The following is a 25,543-nucleotide window of genomic DNA, read 5'->3' as shown; positions in this document are numbered from 1 at the left end:
ATTAAATTATCACATAGTTTCCTCACCAGCATGTTATTTTATTTTATAAGTTAAGTTTAACCGCAAACCTGCGGTGAAATAACCTGCATTTCCTGGCTGTGTCTGGCGGTTAAGGTTGACTAGACATTAAACAGAGCCTTAGGTGAGTGTAAGTCGCGGCCACCCCGTTTTCAGGCACGTTGCGAAAGTTTCCCTTGATTTATGTTGTAATAAAAAAGATATTAACTTTGGGCGTCATAAATAAATCAATAAAAAAAGACAAACCGTCCTTTTATTTGAGAAAAGTGAGTCAGGACGCGATGGAGATTTAGTTTATGGACTCGTTTAATGGGTGCTTCAAATGATGGAATAAATCGCTCCGAAACGTTTTCATTGCGCTTTTATGTTATTACTCCTTGTACCTAATTATTTATTCAACAAATCCATTTCATTACATCGAACAACTCGAGAAGGATTTTTTTCAGATTAATGAGAATCTGACTAGTTAAATTTGGTTATAAAATCAGATTTTTTTTATGATTTATCGGATGCTAGATTATTCACCCTACGGATGATATATAAATATATATTATAGGTGTCTCAACTTGAGATGACAGATCCATCGTTTTTATATGAAAGAAGGTGGAAGTATGAGCATCCCAGGGTTTGTGACTTGGCATTTGGCATGTGTATAGTTCACCATTTTGTCCTTTACCGAATATCCATTTCGATTAAATTTGAGATGCACGTATGCACTTATATTGAATTTTTGTCGTATGTTAGGTGTAATTTTCATAGATATGGAATTTCTCAGGAAAATTTTTTGGGAGAATTTTCAAATATCAAAATAACAACCTTAATTCAAGAGGAATCTATCAACAATGCATTTTTATATATATATATATATATATATATATATATATATATATATATATATATATATATATATATATATATATATATATATATATATATATATATATATATATATATATCTTTCAAAAATTCATGCAATATGGTTGTTCAATAATAGACACAATTTCTTGAATGTTTTCCGTAGATACTTTGTAGTACATTTTATATCTTTATAAAGTTAATTAACTTTGTTTTCACCACTTTTTTTTATAAATACAATTCAACCTACCGGTTTCAACAATACATTGTGATCATCAGGGTTTATTTTAAATCAAAAACATTAAAATACTCTCACCAAAAACTTTCACACACTCCGTAAAAATCCTAAAATAAAGGATTTTAGGATTTTTATGGAGTGTGTGGAAGTTTTTGCTGAGAGTATTTTAATGTATTGAATGTTTTTGATTTAAAATAAACTCTGATGATGACAATGTATTGTAGAAACCGGTAGGTTGAATTGTTTAATATATACATTTATATTTATATTGTTTTGAAAACGCACATAGAACCACATGATCCAAAACACATCAAACAAAACGTTACTTACTACATTTATACGATTTTGAACATTCTTATAAAACAAAACCTAACAAATATATCTTTTGGTCAAAAGAATTTTTATTATTACTCAGCAAAGTTGTACAACCTGCTTCCATCATCCATAAAGTCATTATTAAATACAAAACGAAGCATAAATTTCATAAATCGATAATGGGGTGGATAGATCTGAAATTGATAATTTGGCCATGTCTTATTTGAAAACACTTTCGGCCAGGGAATCCCTATATTATTGTTTATGTTATAAATTGTTATTATGTGTATGAAAAAATTAATATATTATTCTCTGGTATTCATTTGTGGGTGCACTATTAAATACTCGAATTATAAATGTAATTAATCACTCAATTGGATGCAATTCCTTTTAATTACAAGAAGAAAAAAATACGTTGAAAAAAACTCCTCGTGTAGGTTCACCTCCTTGGTTGTGTGAGGAAAAGGAATCCTAGCACCCTGTTTCAGTTATTGAGTCCTGTTGTCCTTGGCTCGCGTCCACTCGAGATAAAACCGGTATGAATGGACGACACTTCTTCGTATGGCGACTACATAATTGCAAAGATTGAAGGAATGCATTGAAGGCAAGACATGGAGGAATCCAATTTATTCAAGAATCTATCAATTAAGACACTTTTATTTTACAAATAAAAAGGACAAGTATTTTAAACCAATCAAGAACTATTTTTATTACAGAAACCCAATGTTTAAATAAAATAAAAACTCAACCAGTCAGAAAAAAGTGAAATGAAGACTAATTAATACCTGGCAAGAATTTACGAGATAGAATAAGAAACACCAGGATAAGAGAAAAATGCGAGATCGAAGATGTCGTTAGGTGGGGAAGGCAACGAAGGAGACAATGGTAGGCGCATGTGAGGAGAATGGAACCATCCAGACTCCCTCACATTACACTTCACTGCCAACCTCAAGGTAGAAGACTCCCGGGCAGACAACTAAAGAGATAGATTGACAGCTGGGAATCGACATCGCAGGAGGCTAATCTTTCTTAAAAACAGGCCACAAGGCCAACACTAATCAGGAGAAGAGAATAAGAAGAATAAACATAGATTTTTTTTAATTTCGTGCAATATTGGTGAAACGTCTTTGCAATTTATATTTATTTCATCTGTATAACATAACACCAATACACACAATGCTAAACATTGCTCACAGCTCAAGCATACTTCTTGGCAGCTGCTATCATTTAACATTATTCATAATTTCAATGTATTCCGATCGTATTTCTCTCTCATAAATTGTTTGTATCTTTTATAAAATAAAACAACTTATTATGACCACTTTTATTGAAACACTTTATCTAGCCGGTTTGGACAAGATCCTTGTCATAATCAAATGATGACAAGGTTCATAATTTTTATTTTTAAATGCGTTTAATAAAGTTTGTAAAATGCGCCACAAAGTATATGTTAATATTTTCATTATTTCACAAACAATGTAAAATAAAAAAAAATACCATCAAGCCGCTTCCCCCCTGGAGTAGGCAGAGAGAATAGTACGCCACACCACTCTGTATTTGCAAGCATTCGTCGCCTTTTCCACATTCATGCATCTGCTCATACATACCCCCATAATTCCAACGAATTCCTAACCTAACTTAAACTAACCTCACCTGACCCCTTTCAAGTTTTTGAAATACTTGATCGTTCTAAACTTTCCTCGGTTTTTCTCTGCTTCTATCACCAATTACATTCGACATTCGAATTTATTTTACTGGTGTATATTTTTCAATAATAATCTTGTAAAATTATTGACTTAAATGATTTCCAGAACTATAATTTAGCAATACTTATTAATTTTAAAAATGTTACATATTTAGTATCCAAAGTTTAAGCGAAACTTGTTCTCACTGCACAAACAATCCCCTGTCTACTTTATGGCCAACTAATGTTTTTGTGTTTTGTTTTTCCGCAAATATGAAGGTAGAGACTGAATATAAGAACACTGCTCCCCTCAAACACATCACATTCGGGAATAAATTTAGTTGTATTTCATGTTTAAATAAATGAGTCATGTTAAATTTTTTTATTTTTTTTATTTTTGTCAGACACGGGATTATTCACCCTACGGATGGTATGTCAACATTATAGGTGTATTAACTATAAGAAACATCTATTTATGTCAACATTAAAGGTGTATCATCTATATGAAACGTTCTTTCTATATAAAAGGCAATGAAAATCTGACCATCCCAGGGTCTGTGACGTGGCATTTGACCAAATCTATTAATAATTAATTAGCAATGATTATGACACTTGGGCATTCATACTCGTATTCATATTTTTATGCTGTAATTTATGTAAGGTCCCTTGAAAACTTCTCAGTTATAAAAATATGTATGTACACGGAGAAAAAATTGATTTATGATCATTTCATTTTCCACATTAGCAAGCAAATCAGTATCACAAATTTGTTTCAAAGTCCATCTTTTATGTGGATTTAAGTTTTTGCTTCCAAATAATTAAATATTATTATAATTACTATTTACTCTTTTATTTCTAAAAATACGTTTACAAATAAAAAATAAAAATAAGTTTCTAAAAATATGTTTATAAATGCAGAAATGTTCAATCAGCGCATGTCCAGACAATTATTACAGTGGCCATATTCCAACATAAAGCGATGCGGTACGTGTACAGCACATGACCATAACGTGCGTTACATATAACTAAACTAACTTACCATCACGCCGTTTCCCGCAGGAGAATAGAACGCCATAACACTCTGTCTTTGCAATCATTATTCGCCTCTTCCACATTTATGCATCTCCTAGAGATTATTTCGACTCCTGACCCTGTCGCTTTCAAGACAAACCTGACAGTGACATGTTTCTCCTGATATTCTTCTGCTTCTTTTTCCAACTACATTCGCCTAATATTTTTCTTGCCGTTCTTTCCTCACTCATTCCTCACTCACTCGTTCCACATGTCCAAACCATCTCAACATAACTTTCACTGTTTTGTCGATAATGCCTTGGATACTTTCTGTAAATTACCATTCGAATATATATCATAAAACGTTTTGCCGCGCATTTGTCTGATAGATCGCATGTCGACTGCATTCAGTCTACTTTCATCCTTCTCTTGCTAACTCTATCCTTCATTTCTATACATAAGAGTACGAACAGGACTCCATTGTGTACAGCCAGTTTAGTTTTTGCTAATAGGTTTTGTTTGCTATAACGGAGTTTTGTTCATCATTCACTCTGTTGCCAGATATCGGACGTATTTGTGTTAAAATTTTCCCATTTACTACTATTTTATATCCTAACCTAAATTAATTTTTTTTACTTGGTAAAAAAGTTCAACTTCAATCTAGATATATCAATCATGTCTATTTATCAGGTCTATATTTTTTCTAAATTATTTCAATGCACTATTCACTCTTAAAAAATAATTTATTTAATAATAAAAATGTAACTTTGTTTCAAAATCACAACGTGATTTTAAAACAAGGAACATTTTATTAATAAAACGGAAAATCACAAAGTTAGTGCTTCAAATATAAATTATAATAATTAATTTGTTAAAAAATATGTTTTAGTTCTCGTTTGATGGTCACCGTCTGTACAAAAGTATATACTCGTATATTTGTTAGTTTGTACTTTATACAGAACCACATATCGGTCGAGTCCTTACAGCGCAGTTCCCAGTTCCCATACAGTTTGCACATAGCCTGCTATTCAGGATTCGCAGGACTGACATCATCCTCATATCGCCTGGAAAAACTTTGCATATCCTGTCTCGAGAGATACGTATAACGGAACAATCAAACAATGCAGGCATTTAAATTGGAGTGGCTCGCTGTCTATCTGCATGTGGTCAGTGGTTTTAATTAATAATAAGTACGTTTTGTATGAAGTGCAATGATTGTTTCAAACATGGCTTCCTTTGAATGCAATGCATGAAATATTTTTATATGTAAATGAAAAACAACTGATCAGAATAAATTATTAATGTTTCAAACGGATATGACTTGTAATGCATTCATGAGTAAATGAATGCATTTAAGAAACATATGTTTCTATATTTAATACTTTGCTTCCTAAATAAACACTATCTCTTATGCTTAAAGTTAGGTTTACGTTGGTTGAAACCGATATGAGTATTTTACGAAAACAGAACCTACCACATGCCTCTTTTGGTCAAAAAAACCTTGATTTTTATGCATAAATTTTTTTTCCATAATCCATAAAGTCATTAAATAAAAAAATTTGAAAAAAAGAGCTATTTATAAATGGATAATGGACATGGGTAGAATAAAATATTTTTGGCCGTGTAGTATTTGATTGCATGTCAAAAATAATTTACTTTTCAAATAATTTATAATTACATATTGTAAAATCTATCCTCGGGACGGGAACTAAAGTGCTCATTTTTATATTTTGTAATTTGTAATTATGGTATTGAATGATGAAGAAAAAACGGTGAATTTGTTGAGTTTCTCCAGTTGAGTCAGCCAATAAGCTGGCAATACAGTGTGCCATTCCAGTGAGTTTTAGTGCAGAGTGAAAATACAAAGGGAATTCATTTCCTGATAGTTCTATGGAGGTTTCCATAGCCTTCTCCGTTTACGTTCCCCAGACTGTAGTACGTCAAGAGAGTGGAGAGTGGAACACCATGTAGTCCAAATTAAAATCACATTCAAATGAAGTATTTATTTACTTAATCTTTTAACATTTAAGTAAAAGAAATAAAATTCAAATACGATTTTTTACATTGTAAAAAAACGAAAAAAAAAAGATTTTTCATTCGACGATATCAATCGAAAAAAATACAGATCACTGTTTTTTATTATTTTATTTGCTAAGTACCAATCTTAAAATCTATTGGGACACACGTTTTTATGTATTTCGCATAATTGTCTTTTTTCATAAAATGATGGGGAATGCATATAAACAAGCATCATAATATATTTTAAGATATAGTAAAATTAAAAACGGATAGATATTACCGCAAAGTGACTGTCAAATCAATTTCTGCAATTTTTAAAGTTTATTTTAAATAAAATATACAGCACCCTTTAAAAGTACCTCTGATAAAATAATTTTGAACACAAGAGTCTCTGCTAAATAAAAGATTACTCAACTCAAACAAAGATGCTACCGAGAACTCACATGTGAAATGTGATCATTTGATCCAACCTTTAACAATTAATGACCCCTGTATACACCCAAACTTCTTTATATTATTCTTCATCTCTGTTAAGATGTCCAAATAATTAATTTCATTGAAATTGCTAACCATCAATGTTAATATTGAATTTCAATAAACTACTAGATGAGCACAAAGGAATTCGATAAAATGACGCGGATACTGTATGAATAATAATACCGCTCATCTTATACACAATGTACGTCATAAAAGTAACTACTAAGGTGGGTTTTCAATTAATTTACTCATCCTCGAAGGCTATTAAAACCTGAATTTCTCTCAACACAGGATAAAGAGGGAATTGTTTTAATGTCGAGACTTAAGGGAGCAACGTCTTGAGATAAGGGGGATGAAATGAATACTATAAAACGTTTTAAATGTGTGCCTTCATATGGATATGCTTGTACGTTATTGTTATGAAACACACATTTAAACTCATCATTCAATAAGTTCAAGAATGACAAAAAATTCCAATTAATACAATGGTTATGCACAATCGTAAATAGAAGGGAAGTGGGATAGTTTACACCTCGAAAATATTCATATTTTGTCTAGATTCTGCGAATTGGTCTACGGCAACAAATGACACCTTCTTCGCCACTTTTTTGCAAAACCCTTTTTAGCTCCAAAATATTAAAAGTATATTTATTCCCCATTTTGCATCAAAATTTGCCATTGCAAACGCTCTGTTTGCGTTTGCTTACAGTCTGTAAAAAAGTACAACGCATCGACAGTTCAGAGCAATGTTTGGAGCGCAGTAAAAAATATTCATGACAATAGATGAATTGTGGATTCATCGTTACAATCTAGAGACAAATCGTCGGGCAGCTGAAAGAACAGCAATCGGCAAAAACCGATATAAACTACCAGCAACGCATATGTCAGCTGGTAAAGTTTTTGACTTCGTATTTTGGGATGCGCGTAATATTTTATTCATAGATTACCTTGAGAAAAGAAGAATCATAAATTACGAATAATTTATGGTATTATTGGAGCAATTGAAGAAAAAATTTAAGAAAAATAATTAAAAATAATAAAAACAAATTCAGTCATCCTACTAACTTATTGAGTGATGGTTTAAATAATAATACAGTGTGAGTAACACAATATTTTTATTATTATTTTCATCATTTTGTTTTATAATAAAAATGCCTAAAGTATTCTATTTTATTGATAAAATAATATACTTCATCTAACTTGTTAGCGGTTTAATAAGAAATAAAATAGCAGAATATATTTTCAATTGCAGTTTTATTTTCGATGCATTTCGCATCATACGCAAACACCGTATGTAAGAAAAGTCTAAATTTTAGATTTGTGTCTTTAGGGCGTTAAATTTAGACTAAGTTTCACACACGGTGTTTGAAAATGATGCGGAATGCATCGAAACACGTGTCACAATAGATTTTAAGAAACAGTGGTATTTAATAAGTAAAACTTGAATTAGAAATAGATAGAAATTAAAACAAAATTACTGCTGAATCAACGAATGAAAATGGTAAAAAAAAATTAAAGACGTGAGGGTAGAATTTTCCTTTTTTTTCAACAGAATTTACTCGTAACGATAAAATGTTTCATATGGGAATTGAGTAAATAACATTGTTTGCGTTACAAGTGTACCATCAGTGTGTATTTCGAATACAAAGTACAAATAAAACCTTAAACCGTTTTCATTAGCAGAATTCTACAGTTAAATAAACAATCGAATATTTTGTAAACAAAAGTCTCAGCAAATACAGACATGCTTCAGACACTGAAATAATACGAATTCATCCCTCCCTTGCTGCGAGCTTATTTTACTTTTTAAACCCTTCAATCATACACTGAAACGTTTTTTACAATACTGAGTTTTATGAAATATCGCTTTTTTTGAAATTCCTGAAAAAAGCCTCGACTTAAAACTTTAAAAGAGTATACTAAACCCTTTTCAACTTTAAAAACAAGCATTGGATAGTAGAAATCTTACTATAAGATAATTTTCATTTCCAAATGCTGAGAAGTCATATTATAAAAACCAACTAACTGTCACGCCACTTCTCTGCAAGAGTAGGCACAGAGAATAGAACGCCACGCCTTTGTATTAAAAAATCCAAATCATGAAAAAATCAGCCAAATGAAAATATTTAAGCGTTTAAATAAGTAACTTCCATAAATTACTTTTTAGGAATAAAACATAGAAAATACTTCAAGGTATTGCAACAACAACAATAATTAATACAACTAACGGTAATAATAAAATTGATTCACGTTTGTACAATATACCATTAGTATTTATTTTAAGATTTTTTATCAAGGAAAGGATAATTACTAGTAAAATGCCTGGTATTTAAGACAAAAAAATCCTTGCAAAAAAGTCATCTACCGATAAAATTTCAATTCACTATGGGATATCCTAGTCTCGAACCATTTTGTGGAAAACATTTTCATACTAGGAAAATGCACGGAACTTTGAACGCCGGTTCTGAACTTGGATGGTAAAGTTTTCATCTAAACACAAAAGGTATCGCGACTGGGAAATTTCACCCTTATTTGTGACTGGTGATAAATTATTTAAGCGACAAGCAACTTTTGAATAATGTCTTATGTAAAATAATTTTAAATAATGAAGTAAAATATATTAAATGTAAAATAAAGAAGTTATACTTCATATTCTCTTTAAAAAGTATTTTGATACTACATTTTATTAAACAAATGAAAACTATCTCAAGATGTTTCAGAATGAAAAACAAAATAATAAATATAATGCTTAATAAAGCTAATTGAATAATGAATAATTAATAACAAAAAAAAATATAATGTATCACCAAAATATTTTTTATGTAATATTATGTTAAGTAATGATCACTTGGTATTAGTATGTTCATAATTTTTATACTAAAAATAAGAATATAATAAAATATATATGTAAAAAAAAATCATATTCGCTTATTTATTTAATACGTAAATGGTTAAAAATGTATGACGATGTGCCAGCAAGTATGAAAAATTGAAAAAAAAGTTTGATGAATTATTTAAATTAATATTTTTAATATAGTTTTATTTTATTTTATAAGTAAAGGATAAACATTAAACATGTTCATAATGTTTATAATTAGTAAAATATTGTTTTATATTATTGAACTATTATTATTTAAGGATAAAATAGTTACATATAAGTTTTATGTATTTTAACTGTAAATAATGTTTTATTAAATAATTGAACAATAAAACACTAATAATTGCGAATATTTATTTAAACCACTTTTAAATTAAGCAATACATTAAGTTGAGTTAAAATTTAATCCAAAATTGGAGTCGTCATACTATTGATCTTTTTATCGGCCTGCCTCTGCCATATCTATTCGAGCAAATAACTTCATTTATAAAATTCAAACAGCCAATACTTCAGTGACAGAACAGGAAATTAGTTTTGTACAGTTCATTCGGTTCTAAATTACTTCAGAAATCCGTTTTTTTACTAATCCATGAGCACCGATTCGTGGTCGAGTTGTTTATGGTTTTATCAATGTTTTTATCAAATCAAAAAATCTGTACATATTACTACCACACAAAATTTTAAAGGTAAATTAGTATTTTATATATGCAAATCCGCCTCCGTAGTGTAATGGTCAGCACGCTCGGCTACCGTTCTGGAGGTCCTGGGTTCGATTCCTAGAAGGGTCAAATAAATATAAGTGATTTTTTCACTCTTATATTTGTTCAATATTACCCTGGACTTGTACCTGAAGCGTAGGGCTGATCACCTTTCGATCAAGATAACACTGCATTTATATAATACAGTGCCCTTTGCACCATTTGGGTGTGGATTGGGGTTTGAAGAAGAATATATGCAAAATATAACAATTTTAAAAAGTACCCCATAAGGTATGTAAAATAGTCCGCGTTTAACATATTTAAAGAGGAATTTTCCGAATATCACATATTGAACTTAAATGTTTAAAATTTAATTAAAACAAAAATATCAGAACAACAGTCCCTTGTCAGATTCATCTTCGTTAATTAATTCCGTATTTTATTTCATACTTAAGACTCTAACGAGTATTCGCCTATAATTTTCTCTCTTAATGAAAACCGTAATTCTGATATCATTTTTCAAAGCTTACTCGTATCGCTATATAACTTGAGATAACTGAAGTAAACTTCAATATTTCAATTAAATTTTCAAATACAAAGTGAAAAACACTCATCGGACCCTTATTGTTTTTTTTTACAACACGTGTAACATTAAAAGTACATGTGTAAATCAACGCTAGGCGCCGTGGCGTAGTTGGGTAGACGCTCGTCTGTGAAACTTGCGTCTCGGGTTCCATTCCCGCGAATTGCAAAATAAATTCATGAAAGATCTATTTTCAATTGATCGGGGTTTTTTTGATGTGTTTATCACATTTGCCTTCTCTATCTTAACTATCCTACCTGCAGACAAGCTTCTTAAAGTAAAGTTTTCGAGGGTTTTTCCTATCCAAAAACAAACAATGAAAAATGAGATTTTTTTAAAAGAATTTGTTAACTTGGTTAATGCCATATTTTTACGTATAATAATAATAAATAATAATAAAACCCTTATCCGCACCCCAATGGTGCATAGGGCACTGCGTCATATAAACGCAGTGTTATCTTGACACATGAAGGAAAGGTGATCAGCCCTCCGCTTCAGGTACCAGTCCAGGGTAATATTGAATAAAATATGACAGTGAAAAAATCACTTATATTTATTTTACCCCCCTTGGGAATCGAACCCGGGACCTCCAGAACGGTAGCCGAGCGTGCTGACCATTACACTACGGAGGCGGATTTTTACGTATAATAAATAAATACCATTATTTTATAAATTGTGGTATTTGCCAAGCAAAACGTAAATTAATAATGTATAGATGTGAAAGTGACGAATCAATAAATTAAATTAAGTATTTTTTCGATAGTTGATTCGGCAGTCACTTTGGGGTAAAATCTGTGCATTTTTTATTTAAGTTTTACTAAGTAGGTAAATACCTACCACTTTTTTAAAATCTCTTTAAACATGTGTCACAATAGATTTTGAGGAATTGTGGTATTGACTAAGAATTTTTCATTTCATTGTATAATGGGAACACTTTTACTATGTTCACTTCTCAAAACAACGAAACCAGCACCGTACCTGCTACTGTTCAAAGAAATTTATTTACATTGATACTCGAAAAAGCGTTGTTCAGGGAGCATACGTAATACTCGCAGAACCTCCTTGCGCGCTCAATTAAGTGAACTTCCCACCTTAAACCCGGCTATAAATTTGACTGGATTTAAATGTGAAAGAGGGAAAATTCACAATGGCAGCGGGAGCCCTATTTCAGCCCCAAATCTCCAAACACTCCCTCTCACCTGTAACTGAATTGTTGCCGAATCATGAACTGAAACTAAATTGTTATTCAAGCGCGCATTGTTAGGGTGGGTTTGGACTATATCACAATTTAATCCCAACCTTTTTACAGCGCCCGCGACCGGATTAAAAGTCGTGCTACCTTCCGCCGGCTGTGGATTAAAAGCTTATCTATTGTTTCACAACTATTGTACACTTTTACGTATGACGTCAGAGGGGCGACTGAATTCACGGGTTTGTATCGGCGGATTAAGGGGTTCATAATTGTACGAAATCCCGCATGGGAATTGTTTAATGGGCCTCAAAGCTTCTGCCAAATTCATTGTTTTACTATATTAACATACAATGAACTAGGAAACCTAATATGACCACTAAGTTGAGTACAGCTTACATCAGTGATTCGGAAAATTATTTCCCATTACCACACTTATGGCATACCAAAAACCGCAAGTAATAATTTATTTTTTCAAACCCTTATCCGCACCTCAATGGTAGTGCACCGCAAATGGTACTATATTATATAAACACAGTGTTATCTTGATCGTCAACCTGAAGGAAAGGTGATCAGCCCTTCGCTACAGGTATCAGTCCAGGGAAATATTGAATAAATATTAGGGTGAAAAATCACTTTTATTTATTTGACCCCCCTGGGAATCGAACCAGGGACCTCCAGAACGGTAGAAGACAATAAAATAGACAAAAAAAATATATAAAAACATTATAATCATTGAAGTATCTATTCATATTATTTCTTAATTTTATATTGACATCATTTATTAAACGTATTATTTATTGATAAGATATTGACATTACAAAGATGATAATGGATGATTGTAGATATGTAAAATAAGCAATAATTAAACACTTTTATGGGCTGTTTTTTAGAGTTTATAAATTTGCAACATTTGTTACTTGTTACTTTGTTTTTCCACCTGTTGATGAAAACATCTTTAGTTCTTAAAACTAGTCATGTTTACCTTTTTATTAAAGTAAATCTTTTTGAGTTTATTCATAAAAAAATATGCTCATCAAAATATTATTTCCTCAATACATTAATTCATTTCACAATTGATTTTTTTTTATTTTTATAATAAATAGATGTAAAAGATTTTTAGTTGTACCGTATTGTTCAAATAAATGTTTCAGTGCTATTTTAATTTTTTTTTAAGGAAAAACCCGCAAAACCTCTAGTTTAGACTCTTGTATGCAGGTAAGATAGCAGGGAAAGGAAAGGAATATGGAAAAATACATTTCAAACACCCAGACCAATTTAAAATGAGTATTTCTTCAATTCATTTTGTAATAGGCAGGAATAAAACCTGGAACGCCAGTTTTACAGTCGAGGGTCTACCCAATTGCGCGTTAATCAGTGAGATAAGAAAATTTTAAGTTCAAATTGAAAATTAATTGTTTATCAACTTGTGTAAATTTAAACGCATATAAATGTAAGAACTTTATATTAATAAACATAATTTAAATACAATTAAAAACTTTTAAATTATGATAAAATTATTAGGTTATTATATATTTAAATAATTTTTAAGCCCCCTTGAGGTAGTATTCTACGAAAACGGCGCTAAAAAAATTAACCAAATTTATTATTATTATATTGAATAAGCAACATTTTCAATTGATAAAATTATAATTGCTTCTTAATTTACGCGAGTTTTTTTTATGAAAACTTTTTTTTTTAATTTGACCGAAAATATTGTCACAGCAACTGCTTCAAATAAATTTGTTCTAAGGCAATTTCATATCCAAAATCATCGACTTGATATACCTACTAAGTTTCAAAGATATCAACCCTTATCAAAATTAGAATCACTGACATCTTTTATGAATACATGAATGGTTTTCTTTGGAAAATATGAAGACCCCTTAATGTAGAACCAACGCATAAATAAAAGCATTAAATCCCGTCCGATTTCATTAAAAATATCATTTTAATATCCTCGTTCCAATTTCTTGTCAAAATATTTGACCCAAAAAGTCTGCTTCACAAATGTTAAATCAACTGAATACAGATACTTACAGATAGATGTATGGTATTATCTACAGTAGTTAGTCGCTTCTTTAGGACCATGTTCTTTAAAAAACTGTACCAAAGAAAATTTATTTTAGTTTACTATTACAAACCTTGAAGTAAAGTGTGCAGAACCCTAAGATTTTTAAAGCGCGTACATTTAATATAACATTTTGAGTGTGCACCAATAGATGTCTCTAGTGAAGTTCTAGTGATTCAAGAACAAGGTTTCTAAATTGGATCATATATAAAGAACTTCCAAGAATTCGAGTAGTGTGGTTGTCAATAATGGGTAGTATTGGTGAATGTTAAACGTGTGTAAAGTGATCACTTAAACCAGCCTATGACGGTCGTCAGCCCCGTAAATGCCCAGATTTCCATATTCTACTTCATCTTTGATGAGATGTCAAAAAATAATATTAATTAATAAAATAATAATAAAACCCTTATCCGCACCCCAATGGTGCATAGGGCACTGCGTCATATAAACGCAAAATTATTTTGATCGTTTACACATGAAGGAAAGGTGATCAGCCCTCCGCTTCGGGTACCAGTCCAGGGTAATATTGAATAAATATGACAGTGAAAAAATCACTTATATTTATTTTACTCCCCTTGGGAATCGAACCCGGGACCTCCAGAACGGTAGCCGAGCGTGCTGACCATTACACTACGGAGGCGGACAAATGAACGATGAATGATAAGGAGAGTGTTTTTTTTTTTAAATCTTAAACTTCATTAAGAAAATCTTCGTTTTCTTCATGTGCTAGGTATCGATTTTTCCTTCCTATATTCTTTCTTATAACAAGCCACTAGTGTGCATCCATATTCATACAAACCAGCGAGCACTCCAGCTATAGGAATACCAACCATTGAATAGAGATTTCCCCGCCAACCGTAACGGAGGATTTCTGATTGCAGCGGGAACTGGTATGGAGGAGAGGAGAAGAGATGAAGTGCACAAATTTAGGTCGCTCGGAAGAGACGAGAGGAGCCAGAGTACTTTGTAAACTTTTAACTCCACTTTATATCGGAAAGTTGCTAGACGATTGCAGAGTTTAATTTGGGCTGAATCAATGTTTGCAAATAAAACTGGAATAATCAAATAAGCGTCTTGGATCTCTTCTATTAACGGAAGAAACTTTTTATTGATCATCTCTATGAGAAATTTTAATAAAAATGTAGAGTTTCATACGATGAAAATGTGAAAGGTGTGTTGAGATGGTTTGGACATGTGGAGCGTATGAGTGAAGAAAGAACGGTTAAACAAATTTATGAGGCGAATGTAGTTGGAAAAAGAAGCAGAGGACGACCGAGGAAAACTTGGCACAATCAGGTATGTCAAATACTTGAAAGCGGCCGGGTCAGGAGTCGTAATAATCGTAGGGGATGTATGAGGAGATGCATGAATGTAGAAGAGGCAAAGAATGTTTGCAAAGACAGAGTGGTGTGGCGTTCGATTCTCTCTGCCTACCCCTGCGGGGAAGTGGCGTGATGGTTAGTTAGTTAGTTAGTTTAGTTTCATACGATGAAAATGTAATTCTTAACTCCTTAAGGCTAGAAACTAAAAAAATGTACCCTTTTCAAATTAACATTTCATTTAAAAATTAGCTTTACACGGCTCCAAACCTTTGTATATATTATGTTTATTAAATATAATTAAAAAATAAATTGGTATGTCATTCCTTAAATTTTAAGAATTACTTTATTAAGTTAAGATTAAAAAAATTACAAGTAAGTAAGTAGTGTCGGGTTGTGGTCCCGTGGTTAGTGTCGCAGACTCTAAAGTCAGAGTTTCTAGGTTCGAACCCACTCTACCACAATTTGATACCTATTTTTAATTAAGAGCCGCTTAGGCTCTCAGAAATAGTATGAAATTAAAATATTTGTGTAAATAATAAAAACATATTAAACTCTTTAAAAAAAATGATAAAAATAAAAATTATTGTCATATTTCTATTTGTTTTTCAATTTTTCTTTTTAAGCCATACAAGATGTTCGAGAACTTATCATACTTTATAATTTACTAAGTAATTAACTAACGCTCTTCCCAAAGCTTTCGGCTGGTGTAGGCAAAGAGGATGTAAAACCGTACCACTTTGACTTTGCTAAATTTCGAATTGAATCTACATATGTTTGCAAATAAAACTGGAATAATAAAATAATTGTCTTGGATCCCTTCTATCGATATAAAGATTTATTTATCCATCGTCTTTTTTGAAACATTAATTAAAATACGATAAAATTTTAATAAATGAACTGAAAAAAATTTCATACTTGAAATAATATGGAAAGATATTTGTGTTAGTCACACTTTCTCAAATGTTTCCTTTAAACATATCTTGTTTTTTTTTATATGCGTATTTACTATACCCTTCAAATGTTTTATATTATATTTTAAGTTTTACTCTGTTTTAAATTTGTTTGATTTTTTTATATATTTTTTTACTTACTTATATGTGTTTATGTATATATATGACTTATATATGTATTATTTTTAAATAAATAAATAAAACAAGAATGCTTAAAACAATATGTACAAACCCGCGCTGACCGCACTGTTGTCATGGCAACGCAGCGTCTTCCCCAAAAGCTTTCGCATGACTGCCATCTATCGTATATAATCTAAACCACATATTCTGAAACGTCACTTTCACACCTGCACAAAAAACATTATTTTATTTTTGAACTCCAAAACGCACACATTTCGGACATAAAATCGGACATAAAATCACGCAACAAAATTTTTTTTTTTAATTTTATATGGTATTTTTTTTTAATAATTACTGCTATGCAATTTTATATTTTTCTTTTATTCAATAAATTCATTTTATTTGCAAATATAATTGCGTTATTTAACCCAAATTTTGTTTTAATTACATCACAGATTATTACAGACACTTTCTATTAGATTGATATTTCATTCATGAATTTGTTTCGATGACATATGTTTCGATGCATTCCGCATCATTCTCAAATACCAAGTAAAGCTTTAATTAAAAATAAAATATATTAAAATTCATCACAACATCGCGAAAGCCGATAAACTGGTCTCGAAACACATTCAAAACACAACACTCCCGACCGTCATTTGAACAAAGACTGAGCGGATAAAATAAGCTATTTTTTTGCAGGCGCACACACACGTACGGTCAAAATAAGTTTTTTTTTGCAGGCGCACACACACGTAAGGTATATCGACGGCCTTTCAACGGGCACTGCATATCCCAATAAGACGGAGAGTAAACTGAACTGTTGGTGAGCTGTTGGAAGTGGTTTGGCCAAGTCAAAAGACCGCGAAAGCCTGCAGCGACCTTCCTCCAAGCTAACTCCATATGCCACACTATAATATATGTATGAATATTTAATTTATTGTTTGCGGTAAGTGCAACGCGCATGCCGCCGTAAATGCAAGCCTGTTGAGATGCACTTTTAGACTGTACTTTCACGACCTCAAGTCAGCCTTAAAAATTAATGAACGTATCACGTTTCTTAGCATTATAATATTTAATAACTTCTAGCGTTGAAAACTAAAGATAACGTTACTTTGTTTTGTTTTAATTGATGCCAAAATATGAAATCACTTGACTTGCAATGTACAACGGACGTAAGTTTATAGAATGAAATAACTCTACGTTGGAATAAGTTAATTCCTGTAATATCTATGAAATTAGTGGTATTATCACATTATTGGTTTCTTGGTTGTGTTTAAAAAATGCATTTAAATAGTATTTTTGTCGAAACGAACCACAGATACTTCATTTGATATTAACAATACATAAAATTAGCATATTCAGAAAACTTAATAATTAAATATTTTTTAATGTAAGTTTTATTTGATAAATACAACTGTTTTCTAAAATCTTTTGTGACACGAAATGATTTTAAGAAATGGTAGTATTCACCAAGTGAAACTTAAATCAAAAATGGATAGATGTTACCACGAAGTGAATAGATTAATATAGATAAAATTGTTTATAATTTTAGATAACGACTTACATCTCTTATAGAGCGTGCTGCTTGTGTTTAAAAAATGAGTTCGCTTTACAAAGAATAAAAACTGAAAATTAATATTTTCCCTATGGAAGTAATAAAAATATTTGAAAAAATTAAACACACACACGCGAAATGTGTGTGTACACCTTATTACAAATTTATTAGACTGTTGTACTTCCTGAGACTGATAATATTTAGAATTTCATACTCAATTTCATATGATATTTTGTATTATACATAAAAACTTTTCTTATACCAAAGAAGCCATATTAATCGACCCACAGTGAGCAATTTTTGTTCCAATTTTATATCATATACGTTTATGTTAATCCTTCACTACCAGTTATGTTGAAAGTTTAATAAAAGCTTTTCGACTTAAGTTGGTATTCGCTCAAAGATTTTCTGCGAAAAATTCGAGATAACTGATTTCAGAACTAAGATATTTATTTTTTTAATATCGTTTTCATTTTTAAAAAATCAACACCAGCCTTTAGGCTAAAAATGTTGAGAAATTAAATTTAACGTTATGAAAATATTAAGATATCTTTGAATTAATTTGTGTATAAAAAGGGAAAAAGGGCTTATTAAATATTTTGATAAAAATAATTGAGTTAAAAATGAAATTGTTCAAAATCTTAAATCACTTAAAGATATTATTACAATACTACGTAAGTATATGTACGAGAAGAAGAAATAAATAAATAAAAAGTTGAAAAACTTGGTCAAAGTCTGTATTTTCATTAGTTTATGAGAACATCTATAGTTTTCAAAACTAGTCGTGTTTACAATAAACTTTAAAAAAATGGCCTTATTGAGTATCAAGGAAACAAAACTTGCATATAGTACTCAGAAAAATAGCTTATGAGCGATATTTACTGTTGGGTTTGTTACGATCGCAAACATTCCTAATATTTTTTTTTTCTTCTTTGTTTTAAATTCTTTTGCATAACATAACACAAATTCAAATAGAAAAAATATTTGTAAAATATAAAAATTAATACAAAAAAAGATCCCACAAAGGCATGGCCTGTGTGTGGGTACATAATTTAGTCATAGTAAAGGGTATAAGGGTATTTAGGTTTTATAAGTAGAACTATAATAATAGTGTTAATATAAAAATACAAAAAATACTTGACTCTCAGAAAACCATTTTTTTGAATAAAATAAAAAAACTTAATAACATAAAAAAGATGAAAATGTAAAAAGTAAAAAGCTAGCGAGCATGTACTACAAGAAACAGGAGCTTAAATCTGTCTCTTCTATAAATAATCTAATGTAAAACGAAATATTGAAAGTTGATAAGAATCCGTGACATTCAAAAACCTTTTAAGAGCTTTATGGATATTAATCACAAAGTGTTTTTAGTGATTAAATTGGCATAACAGTTTTAAGACTTGAAAGAAAACATATACATTTACATATTATGTTTACCATACCTACCTATAACTAATATTATTTTTTACGTTAAGGGATTTTTTTCAATGTTAAAAGTATTTTGGTATTTATTTATTTGAAATACGTATGATGGCAATTTATCTCTTTTCAACAACAAAAAAACAACAGCTTGATAGCATTTTCAACCATTATTATATTTGACTACTGACCGGTATGTCGTTATTGACATTACCAGTCTAATGATGTCAGTAACGAATAAACCCGGTCACAAAAAACATGCAAATTTTGGTTTATTGCACAAAATGCAGTTTCAATAAGAAATGCCAGCCAAAATCATAAATGAATACAGTATTTTGCAATTCCTAATTTTTTTCAAAATTGTAAAAGATAAATAGTAAATAATTATCTTTTTTTTAAAAACATTCATACGTGTAGTTTCTTGTTTTATAATTTCATATTTTATTTATACAAATGATCAAATTTACTCAATATCAAGATTTATGTATTAATTGTTTAATCAAACACAGATTTTTTGAGTCTACCAAGTTGTATTTTATTAACAAAAACACATAAAAAATTAATATTAATTTCACATTCCTTTGAAAGAACCATAACTAGGCAAAACAATTGTCACAATATTAATTTTTATAACTAACTAACTAACTAACCATCACGCCGCTTCCCCGCAGGGGTAGGCAGAAAGTATAGAACGCCACACCACACTGTCTTTGCAAACATTCTTCGCTTCTTTCACGTTCATGCATCTCCTCATACATACGTTACGACTCCTAACCTGACCACTTTCAAGTATTTGGCATACCTCATCGTGCCATGTTTTTCTTTTCTCGGTCTTCCTATGCTCCTTTTCCTAATTACATTCACCTCATAAATTTGTTTAACCGTTCTTTCCTCACTCATTCGTTCTACATGTCCAAACAATCTCAACACACCTTTCTTAATTTTATCGATAATGCTTATCTCAGCTTTGCATTTCTTCCTTTTTTCACTATTCGAACATCTATCATACGTCGTTTTGTCGCACATTCTTCTGAGAGATCGCATTTCGACTGCATTCAGTCTACTTTCATCCTTCTTTTGCTAACTCCATGTTTCACTTCCATGCATTAGAGTTGGGACCAGGACAACGTTGTGCACTGCCAGTTTAGCTTCCGCTGATAGGTTTTTATTTGCTTTAACTGATTTCAGTGCACCTTTTACTTTCTTCCCAGCATTCACTCTCCTTTCTATGTCTTTATCAATTCATTAATTTTTATGTGTTTTTGTTAATAAAATACAACTTAGTAGAATAAAAAAAACAGTTTTTGATTTAAAATATAATACAAAAATTAAAATGGAGTTCTATACATTAAGCGCCAAATCAATAAATCAAAATCAAGATTTCAATCTAAAATATTATTTTGATCTGGAAATAACTGAACAATTTGTTAAATTCAAACAGCCGTATTTAATTTAATATTGATTCGAGGTTATGCACGTAATTTTGGATGGAGCTTTTGATTCCTAATGTGGCTGCTAATGCATAATGCCTAGAAATGGTCTCATTAACTGATTATCGACCATTCATACTAAATGATCTCGACCGGCCTGATTTAAATTAAATTTTAAAGTGTACTTCGTGCAAAATGCCGTCATGTTAAATGCTAAATGTTTTCATTTTAAATTAATTTATTCAATGTATCTCTCACGAGAATTTTCATCTGGATAACCGATATTAAAATTATGGTTTTATTACGCTACACCCGTGACAATTATATCCAAGTGCGTACAAAACGACTGAAATCTTCAATGATTTTAAATGAAATTATCTAAAATTGGAGGTAATACTGGATCATTATCTTTATTTTATACTGCCTCTCTAAGCTTAGGGTTGAAAATTTTTATTTTGTCTACAGTCGTTCTAAGCAGAGACTTGGCTTGAATGTTTCTGTGGAACCGATCTCTTAAGTTTTTAAGCCAGGATATACGTCACTTTTCGCTTGTAATATACATAATATATATAATTTAGTATTTCGAAGTAACTAACTAACTAATCTTCACAGGCAGAGAGAATAGAACGCGACACCACTCTGTCTTTGCAAACATTCTTCACCTCTTCCACATTCTTGCACCTCTTCATACATTATCCCTCTGTTTATTTCGACTCCTGACCTGACCGTTTTCAAATATTTGACATACCTGATCATGCCAAGGATATAGTTTATAGTATTTATTTTAAAAGTATTTTACTTCCCTTATAACACGACTGAAGTATTCTTTGTTGCCATCTTAACATTGATAAAGAAGACCTGTTATAGACTGGTTTAAGTGATCACTTTACACACGTAATATTTGTAAGACAACTGTACTTTGCACACAAAGTGAACGATACATGATAAGGAGGGTGTCATATTACCATACCATAAAGTTAACAATGCTTTTAACATACAAAAAATCTCAATTTAAATTAATTCCAAAAGATTTGGACACACTCAAAAAAATTTTTTTTTAACGGTGTCTGTAACTTCTCTCTTTATTCCCATGCGTCTTAAATATCTTGGTTTTGAACTCTTTTAACTAACTAACTAACCATCACGTCACTTTCCCGCAGAGGTAGGCAGAGAGAATCGAACGCCACACCACTCTGTCTTTGCAAACATTCTTCGCCTGTTCTACATTCATGCATCTCCTCATACATACTCGACGATCATTACGACTCTTGACCCGGCCGCTTTCAAGTAGGTGACATACTTGATTGTGAATTCTTTTAACCCTTGATATTTTAAGCATTCTTCTATGTATAGCATCACATCTCGAAATATCTATCGTAATTATTAATATAAGACTGGTTACACTGCAAGACTGGCCATACCCACGTTGATTCTACATTTTTATAGCCAGGTTTGTTATTTATCGCCTCTTAAACGAAGCTTCATTTGAGATTCTTCAATTTTGCGTGCACATTTAATACAAAATATGGGCAGATATGCGGTTTGAAAAATAGCATAAGCGGTCGTGCATTATACATACACATATGTGTGTATTATAACATAAAATATAACCATTAAGAGAAGAAGTTCGTCGACCTTCAGGTCACAGTTTGTATCGCGGGAGCAATGGCTCCCAAACTGTGTTTCGCGAATCTGGGGAACCACCGAAGTCCTGTGAAATTTCACTAAAAGATTGCATGTTTCACTCATGAACTTTATCTATATAGTAGCTTAATATATTGTATTAAAATATTTTTATTAAAAAAAAAATCCACATTTATTATATTTAACCAGTTACCAGATTTCGTTGTTACTGACATTATTAGAATGGTGATATCAGTGGGGACTAATCTAGATTACTTGTAAAATAAAACAATTATGGAAAAAATATATAGTTATTACTTAATTGTATAAAATATAGTTTCATCAATAAATGTGAGTACAACACGTAAATCTAATAGTAACATTTAGTAATATTTTTTGACCTGACGAGGGAATGGTTATTCCGAAAGCGGTAGTGAAGTAGACTGTTTTTACATAAAGTGAACGATTAGTAATAAGGAGTGTGTTATATTGCTATACCACAATGTTAAAAATGCCTTAAATACAACAACAAAAAAATATTTATGTTTTGAGATCTCAAAATAGGTGAAGAATAATATGGAAGTCTGGATATATACAGGGTTTATGACCTGTGATTTTTATTATGACGCATTTTTATGAAAACCACACTACTCAATTCTTACATATATCACAAATCCATCTGCGGTTGGTTTAAGAAAGCTTTTATTTAGCAGAGACCGTTTTATTTACGTAGATGTATGCAAGATCCTTATCGGATTGTTTTAAATACTAGATAACGCCTGAAAAAATTATTAAAATTTCCTATGCAGCTTATAATATAATATAACCAGTTTATTTTATTATTATTTTCTTTAGATTGGTGACATTTTTGGATATACCCAAAAAAGGGTGAAAAGTTTTAAAAAATGTTATAAATTTAAATTTAAATTTTTAACAACATTTTGATTGTGTCCAAATACTTGTTAACAAAATCTGAGATTTTTAAAATTGAAAACACTTTTGCAAGTTTTTTTATATCTCTCGATTCAGTCAATTGGTGTATTCACATTTTTTCGTATTGTGAACACATCGAAAGATTGTGAATATATCGCTTCTTAATAAATTGGAGTAGATTTATGAATTTATTCAGTGTGTCCCATTCATTGAGGGTGCTATGGTCATAAATGTTTGGGAACATCTGCGATGGAGAGAAACAGTTCCAATCTCGATTCACCCACTGATATCCTTATTAGAACTGTTGTCTTTTAAAATTCGTTAAACATTCTGCTTCCAATGATTTAAGAAATAATCAATGATAATTAATTCAAGAGTCTGGTTTATTAGTCACAAATACATATTTTTATGTGAACGACAAAAAAAAACATTGTACCAGAATTCAAATCAGTTTTTTTATGACATTTTTTCACTTCCATTTACATTTAAGTACGAACTTATTTTACATATTATGAACATTGTACACATAAATCTAGTTTATAAATAGCTTTATGATTACGTATGAATACTGATAAAATATGCATTGCTTGCGATCAAAATTATTTATTATTTAAAGCAGGTTTCTCCAACCTATGGCTTAGGGATCGACTATTAATAAAAACCGACTATGAATACAAACCGATAAAAACCGATATAAATAGTTAACAGAATACAATAACGTAAATCATTTCATTTACAAAAAAATTACATCCTTTTTTTAAATAAACTTTTGAATTGAACACGTTTTTTTGGAAAAGAAAGTTAAGTTAAAATAATATTTTAACTCGGTTAACCTAGCTACGCGTTGCTGTGGCTTAGACTTATTTTTTTTTTAAAAAGAAAAAAAATTGCACCCTTTTCTAACATGTTTAATTTTTAATTAGGTATGATAAAACAACAAATGTTTTATTTTTTTTCAAATCTATTTTAATTAATCAATGATCGGGTTTTGTTGATACCGTACTAATGTAGTAAAAGAGTGCAAAAAAAATGAGTTTAAAATGAGCTGAAAGATGAGTTAAATAAGAGTAAAAATGCAAAAATAATACAGAGAACAAATAGTCAGACAATAATAAAAAAATGTAAAATACGAAAATAGTGCAAAAATTTCATATATAAAAAAGCAGATACTAGAAAGTCAACATTTTTACCGACACAATATTCTAATAATATTTTATCTCAAATTCAATGTATTGTTTTCAGAATATGCTTGAATTTTGTGGTTATATAAACACAAAAACAACCCTTACATAAATTATCAACACACTTTACGATAAGACTTTGAAGCCTTGTGTATGAGAATGAGAATTCAAATAAATATTAGGCTCAGCTCGGGTCGGAATTGGAGAAAACACAGCGTACAATCAAAGGCGAATGTATCCCTCCTACAAGTAATAATATCAACATCTTTTGAGAATTTTCCCCACGAGAATTTTCGTAAAGGGGAACCCTTTCACGTAACGAATTGCGTGCATCGTAAATGTGACGTCACAAGTAGCCTCCAATCCAGAGTTATTACACGTTTTGGAGCCGAAATTATTTTTGACATGATACGTACTCGAACGTACATCAATCTCAATTTAACGCAACATTAATTCCGTTTTGACGTAACGGATAGATTATTATTGGATTCTTTGATAGAAATATATTATCAAACTTTATATTAAAAAAAAAAAACAAACCAAATTTGTTTTTTTAGAATTAAATAGAATTAGAAAATTAGAATCAAACATGGCAAACCTTCATTTTATTCCTATATAATTAAACAACAACTTTATAATATTTTCAATATTATTAATATTTAAAGCTTTTTGTACTTTGTGGTTAGTCATTATTACTTTTACATTTTTTTTTCCAAAATTAGAATCAAACATGGCAAACCTGCATTTTATTCCTATATAATTAAACAACAACTTTATAATATTCTCAATATTATTGATATTTAAAGCTTTTTGTACTTTGTGGTTAGTCATTATTACTTTTACATTTTTTTTCCAAAAATGATTAGAAATATTAGAATAAAACCGAGATTTTTATTTCTACCGGTCTCTTCGGCAAAACATTTTAGTTTTAAGTGTGTAAATAGTGCTATGATAGTGAAGAGTAGTATTTT

At 30.5% G+C, this 25,543-nt stretch overlaps 1 protein-coding gene across 1 annotated transcript in view; it reads right to left on the bottom strand.

Moving 5' to 3' along the window:
* Nucleotides 1-17,177, bottom strand: part of LOC148303167 (EGFR adapter protein-like) — a 176,149-nt gene extending 158,972 nt beyond the window's left edge. The window contains exons 1-2 of the mRNA XM_088270402.1: nt 17,026-17,177; nt 16,541-16,655 (exon numbers count right to left, since the gene is read on the bottom strand). Of these exons, the coding sequence (XP_088126528.1) occupies nt 16,541-16,564 (24 nt within the window). The 5' untranslated portion in view covers nt 16,565-16,655; nt 17,026-17,177. The remainder of the gene's footprint in view (nt 1-16,540; nt 16,656-17,025) is intronic.
* Between the last annotated feature and the right edge of the window lie 8,366 nt (nt 17,178-25,543).

Source organism: Brachycentrus maculatus, unplaced genomic scaffold (assembly GCF_059751285.1).
Source record: "Brachycentrus maculatus isolate JH-2025_06_01 unplaced genomic scaffold, ASM5975128v1 h1tg000383l, whole genome shotgun sequence".
In the NCBI taxonomy this organism is placed as follows: Eukaryota; Metazoa; Arthropoda; class Insecta; order Trichoptera; family Brachycentridae; genus Brachycentrus; species Brachycentrus maculatus.
The sequence above is the reverse complement of the archived record's forward strand: the minus strand, read 5'-3'. Positions and strand labels throughout refer to the sequence as shown.